This window comes from Rutidosis leptorrhynchoides, chromosome 8 (genome assembly GCF_046630445.1).
Source record: "Rutidosis leptorrhynchoides isolate AG116_Rl617_1_P2 chromosome 8, CSIRO_AGI_Rlap_v1, whole genome shotgun sequence".
Taxonomy (NCBI): domain Eukaryota; kingdom Viridiplantae; phylum Streptophyta; class Magnoliopsida; order Asterales; family Asteraceae; genus Rutidosis; species Rutidosis leptorrhynchoides.
This window is the reverse complement of record NC_092340.1, coordinates 359,246,617-359,258,671: the sequence shown is the minus strand read 5'-3', so window position 1 is coordinate 359,258,671 and position 12,055 is coordinate 359,246,617. Positions and strand designations below refer to the sequence as shown.

The following is a 12,055-nucleotide window of genomic DNA, read 5'->3' as shown; positions in this document are numbered from 1 at the left end:
TTTACTATTTTTAAAGGTGAATTTTGCACTTTTAGATCTTAGGATAAGTAATACCTTCATATGTGAATTGTTGCACCTATTAAAATACCACTATGATATTTTTTTTATTTAATATTGTATTTAGGTACATCGAGAATCATGTTGAGGCTACTTTCTCACCACAAGCTATAATACATTGCTGCTTTTATAACGTCTTGGTTTTATTGTTCGAGTAATTTCAGCCGCTTTTTTATTTCTCTAGATTCATAACCTTATTTTTGTTTTTTTTTCTAAATTTCATATTGAATGCCAATATATGAGAGTGTAGTTTCGTTTTGATGATAATTAATAGCCGCAAAACACATATTTGAAGTCATTTAATTCCTCACAAAATCGGGCAAAATTTTGTGTAGAATTTTCTGAAAAATTTTCAACTTCAGATTTGGCCAATTTTCGCAAGATAACTAGAAAATGGCACTACAAGCAAAACATCCTTAAGGCTTTCCCCCGTTCGAAGCAGTTTAGATTTTGAAATGACATTTTACTATTTTTAAAGGTGAATTTTGCACTTTTAGATCTTAGGATAAGTAATACCTTCACATGTGAATTTTTGTGCCTGTTTAAATACCAATATGATACTTGTTTTTAATTTAAATATTGTATTTAGGTACATCAAGAATCATGTTGGGCTACTATCTCACCACTAGCTATAAAATGTTGCTGCTTTTATAACGTCTTGGTTTTATTGTTCGAGTATTTTTAGCCGCTTTTGTATATCTCTAAATTCATAACCTTATTTTTGTTTTTATTTCTAAATTCATATTGAATGCGAATATAAGATAGTGTAGTTTCATTTTGATGATAATTAATGGCCGCAAAACACATATTTTAAGTCACTAAATTCCCCATAAAATCAGACAAAATTTTGTGGAGAATTTTCTGAAAAATTTTTAACTTCAGATTTGACCCATTTTCGCAAGATAACTAGAAAATGGCACTATGAGTAAGACTTCCTTAAGGCTTCTCCCCGTTCGAAGTAGTTTATTTTTCGAAAATGACATTTTACTATTTTTAAAGGTGAATTTTGCACTTTTAGATCTTAAGATAAGTAATACCTTCGCGTGTGAATTGTTGTGCCTGTTTTAATACCTCTATGATACTTGTTTTTATTTAATATTGTATTTAGGTACATCGAGAATCATGTTGGGGCTACTATCTCACAACTAGCTATAAAACGTTACTACTTTTATAACGTCTTGGTTTTATTGTTCGAGTATTTTTAGTCGCTTTTTTATTTCTCTAGATTCAAAACCTTATTTTTGTTTTTATTTCAAGATTTCATATTGAATGCAAATATATGAGAGTGTAGTTTTGTTTTGATGATAATTGATGCCGCAAAACACATATTTGAAGTCACTAAATTCTCCACAAAATCGGGCAAAATTTTGGGGCGAATTTTCTAAAAAATTTTCAACTTCAGATTTGGCCAATTTTCGCAAGAGAACTAGACAATAACGTTACGAGCAAGACTTCCTTAAGGCTTTCCCCCGTTCGAAGCAGTTTAGATTCCGATAATGACATTTTACTATTTTTAAAGGTGAATTTTGCACTTTTAGATATTAGGATAAGTAATACCTTCACATGTGAATTGTTTTGCCTGTTTAAATATCACTATGATACTTGTTTTTATTTAATATTGTATTTAGATACATCAAGAATCATGTTCGGGCTACTATCTTACGACAAGCTATAAAACGTTGCTGCTTTTATAACGTCTTGGTTTTATTGATCGAGTATTTTCAGCCGCTTTTCATTTCTCTAGATTCATTATCTTATTTTTGTTTTTATTTCTAAATTTCATATTGAATGCCAATATATGAGAGTGTAGTTTTGTTTTGATGATAATTAATGGTCGCAAAACACATATTTAAAGTCAATAAATTTCCCACAAAATCGGGCAAAATTTTGTGAAGAATTTTCTGAAAAATTTTCAACATCAGATTTAGCCCATTTTCGCAGGATAACGAGAAAATGGTGCTACGAGCAAGACTTCCTTAAGGCTTTTCCCCGTTCGAAGCAGTTTAGATTCCAAAAATGACATTTTACTATTATTAAAGATGAATTTGGCACTTTTAGATCTTAGGATATAATGATACGCATATCCGCAAGATTGTGTGGATGCGCATCCGAAGCCCTATAACCGCACACAAAGGCATATGTCACGGGTATAGTCACACCTTGTGCGCCTATACCATCTGATGCGAGTTTCATATACTTGCATAAGGATCCAGTACATTCTAGAAGAATGTACGATATAATCAATTCGGATTCTTTTCCTTAAATAACGAAAGTTAGTTGGGATAAGATTGCATTTAATTAGGGAAGAGATTTTTACCGAAACCCTAATTCATGAGCCTATAAATACATAGCTCATAAACCTTAATACATAGACATTCATTCGTTTACTCATACATAAACCACAGCATACAAATCTTCATCGTACGAACAAAGCTTCTTACGATCTTAAAGACTTTCAGGTATGTCTCGAACTATAAAACCTTCATGTCTTTGGGCCACTCAACCTCGTATACTAGGTTGTTGGTGGACTCTCAAATCGGCCACCCTGTCGAGATCGAAACGATGCCGATGTGGGTTATCCACGACTACGCGTCGGAGGTCCGAATGTTGTTAGTCCTTAAACCCCATTATGCACTCAAGCGTAGGTTCACCTTGACCTCGTGAAAATATGCTTGATCATTTGGCGCCATCCGTGGGACCGGGTATATGAAACAAACAAGATAGGAATTTATGTTGTATATAATTTATACGTATATTTTTTCCGTAAATCTTCTTTGTTTAATTAATCGGTCACTTTCAGGTTTTTAATTGTCAGCAAAAATGGGTGGAGGAAGTAAGAGTGCAAAAAACTAAGGGCGATCGGACTCTCCAGTAAGTCCAGGGTTTCAAACATCTACGGCGACTGTTATGAATACACTGTCGACGCCACCAGCACCAACCAAGGGCGCATCAAAGCCTCCATCGATACCAAGTGTTGGAACAGGGCCGGTTACATCAGAAACTGTCCTGAATGAATCATCTATGGGATGGTGGCACACTCCCGATGGAAGTTTACTGAAAAATGGAACTAGCTTCAAACCATTTGAGGATCTGCCACCAAATATTCTTAGCTTCGGTTCTCCAAGTGAAACGGTTCCGCCAGGTTATAAAGTTTAAACTACATGTGTGGGCACAATACTGATTATTACCTTGGTTGAACCTGAAACTCCGATTGAAAGGGTTACTACCGAAAAGGCTCGGGAAAGAATCAGGCAAATGGGTCTGAGAAATCCAGATGGTTCATATATCATGTTGACACCACAACAAGGGTCAACGGCGTATACGTCTTTGCAACCAGCCCATACTATTGCAAGCAACCAATATAGCTGGGCGCATTATGCCGCAACTCAATCAAACAGCTTCATATCTCAATTGCAGCAAGTCGCGCCACCACACTTAGCACCATCTTTCAATGAGCCAGCACGGGTACAAGAATTTATGGACAATTGGTTCGCAGTAATGCAAGGGCAAAAAGCTAAGCAAAGCCTTGAATTAGCTCCCACAACAGAAAAGTTTATGCCACATATCGCCAATCATCCCTTTACAGTCGCACCTGTGTTGCCTCTAACACTTGTAAGTTATGACGGGTTATCGGATCCAGACGACTTTTTACAAAAGTTTAAAGGAACCGCAAGAACACATAGCTGGGGAGATGCGGTACAATGCCATATGCTACCAATAGTGCTACAAGGAGTAGCAAGAGAGTGGTTTAATAATTTGCCAGCTTAAAGCATTGCATGATTTGCGGAGTTGCGCTCAAGATTTTTATTAAATTTCCACAATTTGCGCGCACGCAAAAGAATACATGTCGAATGCCACGACATTAAGCAGAAATCGAAATAAAGCTTGGGAGAGATAATAGACAGATATACCAAGGAGGTGGCTAATATACAAGACTTTCCAGAAAGCCAGAAGGTGTCTGGCTTTATACATTGTATAGATACCAATAGACACCTATCTTTATGGCAACGGTTACGTAGAAGAGTGCCAGAAACCTTCGCAGAGGCCGTAAAAGAAACGCATGATGATTACATGCGGGCACAAGAAGATATAAAATAGAATTGCGGAAGTACCTCTTCAAATATGGACATCGACGATGATTATTATCGAGTTCAGGGAAGAGGGTCAGAGTTTGGCAAGCGTTATGGTAGTAATGGGCAACCCAGGGGTGGTAACTATCATAATGATAAATATTGCAAATTCAACAATAACAAAGGGGGAGGAAGTCAGAGGTTTAAAAGCAGCCACACCGAGAATGTTGCGTTAATAAAAGATCTCACAAAAACACCAAAAGAAATTTTGGCTAAAGAGGCAGTGTGCAAAAGCTTCGACCCCCCAGTGCCTTTGTCAAAGTATGGGAATAGAGACAAAAGCAAATTTTGTGATTTTCATGATGATTACAGTCATGAAACCAACGAATGTCGGAATTTAATTGAAAAGGTAGTTGCTGAACTCAAAAGAGGAAGATTGCAACACCTGAAGAAAAATGCAAGAGCACCAACCGATAAGTCAAAAGGAGAAAAAGAATATTCGTGGTAAAAGAAGAATGAGGGAAAGGAAATGGATAAAACCATAAATATGGTAACCAGCTGACTAGAAAATCAGAGGCGCAAGTTGGAAGTATCTGAAGAATGGGAAAACACTCTCATCATGTTCCCGGCCATAGCGCAGGAACCCTCGGATGCGCCCATCACAATTAAGGGACGTGTTAAGAGCTGCCGGTACATCATCAAGCGACTGCACATAGACACCGATTGCGGTGTTGATATAATGTACGAGCATTGTTTCCGCTTGCTGCCAGGAGCTGTGCGAGCCAAGCTAGTGGCTCCTAACACTGCGTTATCAGGATTTTCTGGGGAGTCCGCATGGCCAATCGGGATCATCGAATTAGAGCTGAAGCTGGTAGACGATGATAATAAGGAGTTAGTGAGAAGCACAACAGTAGAATTTGCCGTCGTAAGGTCTTACTCAAAATATAACGCGCTTTTAGGGCGCACAACTTTGCAAAAATTGGCAGCGATACCTTCCACGGTACATGGACTTATCAAGTTCCCAACACCGTTAGGAATTGCAACGATAAGGTCAGAAAAGCCAGATGCAAGCATTGCGGCCGTAGAACAAGTAGAACAATAGCTGAGTGAGGCAGAGCAAATTCGAAGCTGCATGATCATCGCAAACCCGCAATATCCAGAACAGAAAATTAAAATTGGCGGAGGATTGTCTGATGAGACAAAGTTTAAGCTTCGTAATATATTAGCTTCTAATACGGACGTCTTCGCATGGAAAGAAGCAGACATGATGGGCGTATCAAGGGAAATTGCTGAGCACAAGCTTAACGCAAATCCTAGTCTGACGCCAGTGTGACAAAAGAAACGTGGCATGGCTCCTAAAAGAAGCGAATGGTTGAAGGCAGAAGTCGATAAGTTGATCAAAGCAAACATCTTGCGAGAAGTAAGGTACTAAACGTGGGTAGCAAACCCAGTGCTGGTAAAAAAGCCCGATGGGTCTTGGCGCATGTGTGTTGACTTCACGGATATCAATAATGTAGTGACCCGAACTTTTCCATGTTTATATATATATTAATTGAGATTGATATTTACATGATTAAATATTTCCAACATGTTAACCAATCAAACTTGTTAAGACTTGATTAATTGAAATATGTTTCATATAGACAATTGACCACCCAAGTTGACCGGTGATTCACGAACGTTAAAACTTGTAAAAACTATACGATGACATATATATGGTTATATATATAGTTAACATGTTTTTATTATAAGTATGTATCTCATTAGGTATTTTAACAATGAGTTATATACATAAAAATGAGACTATTAATTTAAGAAACTCGAAAACGATATATATAATGATTATCGTTATAACAACGTCTTACTAGGTACATATGAATCATATTAAGATATTGATACACTTGGTTAATTATTTTAAATGATAAGTAAATATATTATTAAGTGTATTAACAATGAAATACATATGTAAAAATAAGACTACTAACTTAATGATTTCGAAACGAGACATATATGTAACGATTATCGTTGTAACGACATTTAACTGTATATACATCATACTGAGATATATTATATATCATAATATCATGATAATATAACAATTTAACATCTCATTTGTTATAATAAACAATGGGTTAACAACATTCAACAAGATCATTAACCTAAAGGTTTCAAAACAACATTTACATGTAACGACTAACGATGACTTAACGACTCAGTTAAAATGTATATACATGTAGTGTTTTAATATGTATTCATACACTTTTGAAAGACTTCAAGACACTTATCAAAATACTTCTACTTAACAAAAATGCTTACAATTACATCCTCGTTCAGTTTCATCAACAATTCTACTCGTATGCACCCGTATTCGTACTCGTACAATACACAGCTTTTAGATGTATGTACTATTGGTATATACACTCCAATGATCAGATCTTAGCAGCCCATGTGAGTTACCTAACACATGTGGGAACCATCATTTGGCAACTAGCATGAAATATCTCATAAAATTACAAAAATATGAGTAATCATTCATGACTTATTTACATGAAAACAAAATTACATATCCTTTATATCTAATCCATACACCAACGACCAAAAACACCTACAAACACTTTCATTCTTCAATTTTATTCATCTAATTGATCTCTCTCAAGTTCTATCTTCAAGTTCTAAGTGTTCTTCATATATTTTACAAGTTCTAGTTACATAAAATCAAGAATACTTTCAAGTTTGCTAGCTCACTTCCAATCTTGTAAGGTGATCATCCAACCTCAAGAAATCTTTGTTTCTTACAGTAGGTTATCATTCTAATACAAGGTAATAATCATATTCAAACTTTGGTTCAATTTCTATAACTATAACAATCTTATTTCAAGTGATGATCTTACTTGAACTTGTTTTCGTGTTATGATTCTGCTTCAAGAACTTCGAGCCATCCAAGGATCCGTTGAAGCTAGATCCATTTTTCTCTTTTCCAGTAGGATTATCCAAGGAACTTAAGGTAGTAATGATGTTCATAACATCATTCGATTCATACATATAAAGCTATCTTATTCGAAGGTTTAAACTCGTAATCACTAGAACATAGTTTAGTTAATTCTAAACTTGTTCGCAAACAAAAGTTAATCCTTCTAACTTGACTTTTAAAATTAACTACACACATGTTCTATATCTATATGATATGCTAACTTAATGATTTAAAACCTGGAAACACGAAAAACACCGCAAAACCGGATTTACGCCGTCGTAGTAACACCGCGGGCTGTTTTGGGTTAGTTAATTAAAAACTATGATAAACTTTGATTTTAAAGTTGTTATTCTGAGAAAATTATTTTTATTATGAACATGAAACTATATCCAAAAATTATGATTAAACTCAAAGTGGAAGTATGTTTTCTAAAATGGTCATCTAGACGTCGTTCTTTCGACTGAAATGACTACCTTTACAAAAACGACTTGTAACTTATTTTTCCGACTATAAACCTATACTTTTCTGTTTAGATTCATAAAATAGAGTTCAATATGAAACCATAGCAATTTGATTCACTCAAAACGGATTTAAAATGAAGAAGTTATGGGTAAAACAAGATTGGATAATTTTTCTCATTTTAGCTACGTGAAAATTGGTAACAAATCTATTCCAACCATAACTTAATCAACTTGTATTGTATATTATGTAATCTTGAGATACCATAGACACGTATACAATGTTTCGACCTATCATGTCGACACATCTATATATATTTCGGAACAACCATAGACACTCTATATGTGAATGTTGGAGTTAGCTATACAGGGTTGAGGTTGATTCCAAAATATATATAGTTTGAGTTGTGATCAATACTGAGATACGTATACACTAGGTCGTGGATTGATTCAAGATAATATTTATCGATTTATTTCTATACATCTAACTGTGGACAACTAGTTGTAGGTTACTAACGAGGACAGCTGACTTAATAAACTTAAAACATCAAAATATATTAAAAGTGTTGTAAATATATTTTGAACATACTTTGATATATATGTATATATTGTTATAGGTTCGTGAATCAACCAGTGGCCAAGTCTTACTTCCCGACGAAGTAAAAATCTGTGAAAGTGAGTTATAGTCCCACTTTTAAAATCTAATATTTTTGGGATGAGAATACATGCAGGTTTTATAAATGATTTACAAAGTAGACACAAGTACGTGAAACTACATTCTATGGTTGAATTATCGAAATCGAATATGCCCTTTTTTATTAAGTCTGGTAATCTAAGAATTAGGGAACAGACACCCTAATTGACGCGAATCCTAAAGATAGATCTATTGGGCCTAACAAACCCCATCCAAAGAACCGGATGCTTTAGTACTTCGAAATTTATATCATATCCGAAGGGTGTCCCGGAATGATGGGGATATTCTTATATATGCATCTTGTTAATGTCGGTTACCAGGTGTTCACCATATGAATGATTTTTATCTCTATGTATGGGATGTGTATTGAAATATGAAATCTTGTGGTCTATTATTATGATTTGATATATATAGGTTAAACCTATAACTCACCAACATTTTTGTTGACGTTTTAAGCATGTTTATTCTCAGGTGATTATTAAGAGCTTCTGCTGTCGCATACTTAAATAAGGACGAGATTTGGAGTCCATGCTTGTATGATATTGTGTAAAAACTGCATTCAAGAAACTTATTTTGTTGTAACATATTTGTATTGTAAACCATTATGTAATGGTCGTGTGTAAACAGGATATTTTAGATTATCATTATTTGATAATCTACGTAAAGCTTTTTTTAAAACCTTTATCTATGAAATAAAGGTTATGGTTTGTTTTAAAAATGAATGCAGTCTTTGAAAAACGTCTCATATAGAGGTCAAAACCTCGCAACGAAATCAATTAATATGGAACGTTTTTAATCAATAAGAACGGGACATTTCAAATAAAGCTTGTCCCAAGGACAATTATCCTTTACCAGAAATAGACTAGAATGTTGAATCGTTAGCTGGCTTTCGATACAAATGTTTTTTGGATGCGTACAAAGGATACCATCAAATACAGATGGCAGCGGACGATGAGGATAAGACTGCTTTCCACACAAGCCAGGGCATATACTGCTATACTAAGATGCCATTTTGTTTAAAAAATGCTGGAGCAACATACCAACGGGTAATAGACGAAGCTTTCAAAGGTCAGATTGGGAGAAATTTGGAAGCATACGTTAACGACCTAGTTATAAAAAGCACAACAAAACAAGGTCTGTTAGAAGACATATTAGAAACGTTCGCGTTGTTAAGAAAGATTAATATGAAGCTCAACCCGTCGAAGTGCAGTTTTGGAGAGGAAGAAGGAAAGTTTCTTGGTCATATAATAACTGAGTGCGGGATACGTGCAAACCCAAAGAAAATAGAGGCAATCGAGAATATGCCATCACCAAGAAATAAAAAAGAAGTACAAAGTTTAACGGGTAAGTTGGCGGCATTAACGAGGTTCTTATCAAAATTCGCAGAGCGATCACTCCCCTTTTTCGGGACATTGAAGAATTGCTTAAAGAAAACGGATTTCAAGTGGACGGAGGAAGCAGAAGTGGTGTTTCAAGAAATGAAAAAGTTGCTGAAAGAGCTGTCAACAATGACTGCGCCGATTGCGGGAGAAACGTTGATACTATACTTAGCAGCATCGAAGGAAGCAATAAGTTCAGTATTAATAGCTGACAGAGGACAGGTACGCACTATAAAATTAAAAATAGCTAATTTTCAATCAATAGGAATTTGAAGTTATATAATTATGTTGTGGGAACAGGTACAAATGCCTGTATAAATTGTTAGCAAAGCTTTGACAGGAAGCGAATTAAACTATTAAACTATCATGCAATCGAAAAACTGGTTTATGCACTCGTGCATACGGCTAGACGCTTACGAAGATATTTCCAAGCGCACCCAATAAGGGTCCTAACAGATAAGCCGATAAATCAGGTACGACAAACAACAATTTGTCGTCAAATAAATATAAAATTGCTTGATAAATCCTAGGAAATTTACATTCGCTGATACTTGTTGAGCAGGTGCTATATAAACCAGAAAATTCTGGTCGCATGGCCAAATGGGCTATTGAATTGGGAGAGCATGAAATAAGCTTCTCACCATGAAGTGCGGTAAAAGGGCAAGTCCTAGCAGATTATCTGGCTAAAACAGCCGGAGAAATCGAAGTCTCGCATGAATCAAAAGAAATACCACCTCCGCCCGAATAGCTGTGGGAAATGCACACAGACGGGGCTTATGGCCCAGAAGGTGCAGGGGCAGGAATAGTCCTAAAAAGTCCAGAAGGAGAGGAATATACCTTCGCACTGCGATTCAGCTTCCCTGTCACAAATAATGAAGCTGAATATGAAGCATTGTTATCTGGGATGCGGATAGCAAAATATTTGGAGATTAAAGAACTGTCAGTATATGTTGATTCGTAGTTAGTTGCAAACCAATTTAATGGAATATTCAAAACACACGATGAATAAATGCAAAAATACTTAAAGCTTGTGCAAGAGCTAGCAGTTGACTTCGATTTATTCCAGATAACTCAGGTTTCAAGGACGCTGAATAAAAAGGCGGATGCGCTAAGTAAGTTAGCTGCATTAACATTCAGTCATTTTAAGAAAGAAATTTGGGTTGAGGAAGTTAAAGTAAAATCTATTGAAGAAGACAGTGTTTCGGCTGCAGTTGAAGAAGAGAAGCAGAGTTGGATGACCCCAATAATAGAATTTTTAACCAAAGGTACATTGCCGATAGATTCAAGTAAAACAAGAAAGATTAAGATGAAAGCACCAATGTATCTGTTAGACAAGGGAATTCTATATAGAAAGTCTTTTCTGGGACCTCATTTGCGGTGCCTTAATCCAACTCAAGCGGAGTCAATCATACGGGAAGTACACGAGGTAATGTGCGCTCTGCATTCGTGACACAAAACAGTTGCGTCCAAAATAATGCGGCTCGGATATTATTGGCCATCAATGTACAGAGATGTCGCAGAGGTAATACGCAAGTGTCAATCGTGTCAACTTCATGCACCGGTAAGCAAGGCTCCGCGACATCCTATGCTACCGGTCGCGTCTCCATGGCCGTTCTAGGAATCAAAGCAAGGCCGGGATTGTGTCAAAGGGGTTGGATAGATGAACTGCCTAACGTTTTGTGGGCACACCGCACAACTCCAAAGGGCACAACTAATGAAACACCTTTTAGTTTGGTGTACGAGTCCGAGGCTATAATACCCGCCGAAATAAATGTGCCAACTATGCGCATAGCTTCCTTCGATGAAAGAAGCAACAACGAAGAACTGCGTGAAAATCTAAACTTAGTTGAAGAACGCAGAGAAATGGCGGCCATAAAAGAAGCAATCAACAAACAAAGAATCGCAAGCTACTATAATAAGCAAGTACAACCATTATCTTTCCAATTGGATGACTTGGTGTGGCGAAAAAATGAAGCAAGCAGGTGTAACATCCCGCATTTTTCCGTTAAATTATTTTAACGCCCGTCTTTTTATTTTAATAATATCCCTCGATTCGTATCCTCCATTATCTTACATTCTTAAAATATTTTCGTCATTTGGATTATAACATCTCTCGTTCTCTCGTGTAATTTAAAAATATTCGTTCGGTTAATTCCCGCACCCGATTACAAACTTGAGGGACTAAACTTGCCAAAGTGTCAAAGATTTGACTAGGTCAAAGGAGTCAAACACCACCTCCTCCATTCATTATTTTCATTTTCATTTTCTTCTCATACTTTCACATTTTCTCTAAATTCTCCAAACAAAGAATTCATCATCCATTCATGACCTAACAAGTGTTTCACAAAATAAATTACATATTTAGAATCCTCCCTTCATCCTCTTCGACTTGATACCAATTTTATCTCATTTGGGTAACTTTCTAA

General features: G+C 36.0%; 1 protein-coding gene across 1 annotated transcript; it reads left to right on the top strand.

Annotated features, from left to right (window-relative positions):
• Positions 1–10,638: 10,638 nt before the first annotated feature.
• On the top strand, positions 10,639–11,079 carry LOC139864668 (uncharacterized). Its single transcript, XM_071853242.1, has one exon. It carries the CDS (start codon positions 10,639–10,641, stop codon positions 11,077–11,079), a length of 441 nt encoding a protein of 146 aa, XP_071709343.1.
• The last annotated feature ends 976 nt before the right edge of the window (positions 11,080–12,055 follow it).

What these genes read in the sequence shown, in the direction of transcription:
- LOC139864668 (XM_071853242.1), top strand. Translation starts at nt 10,639, where the DNA reads ATGCAAAAATACTTAAAGCTTGTGCAAGAGCTAGCAGTTGACTTCGAT.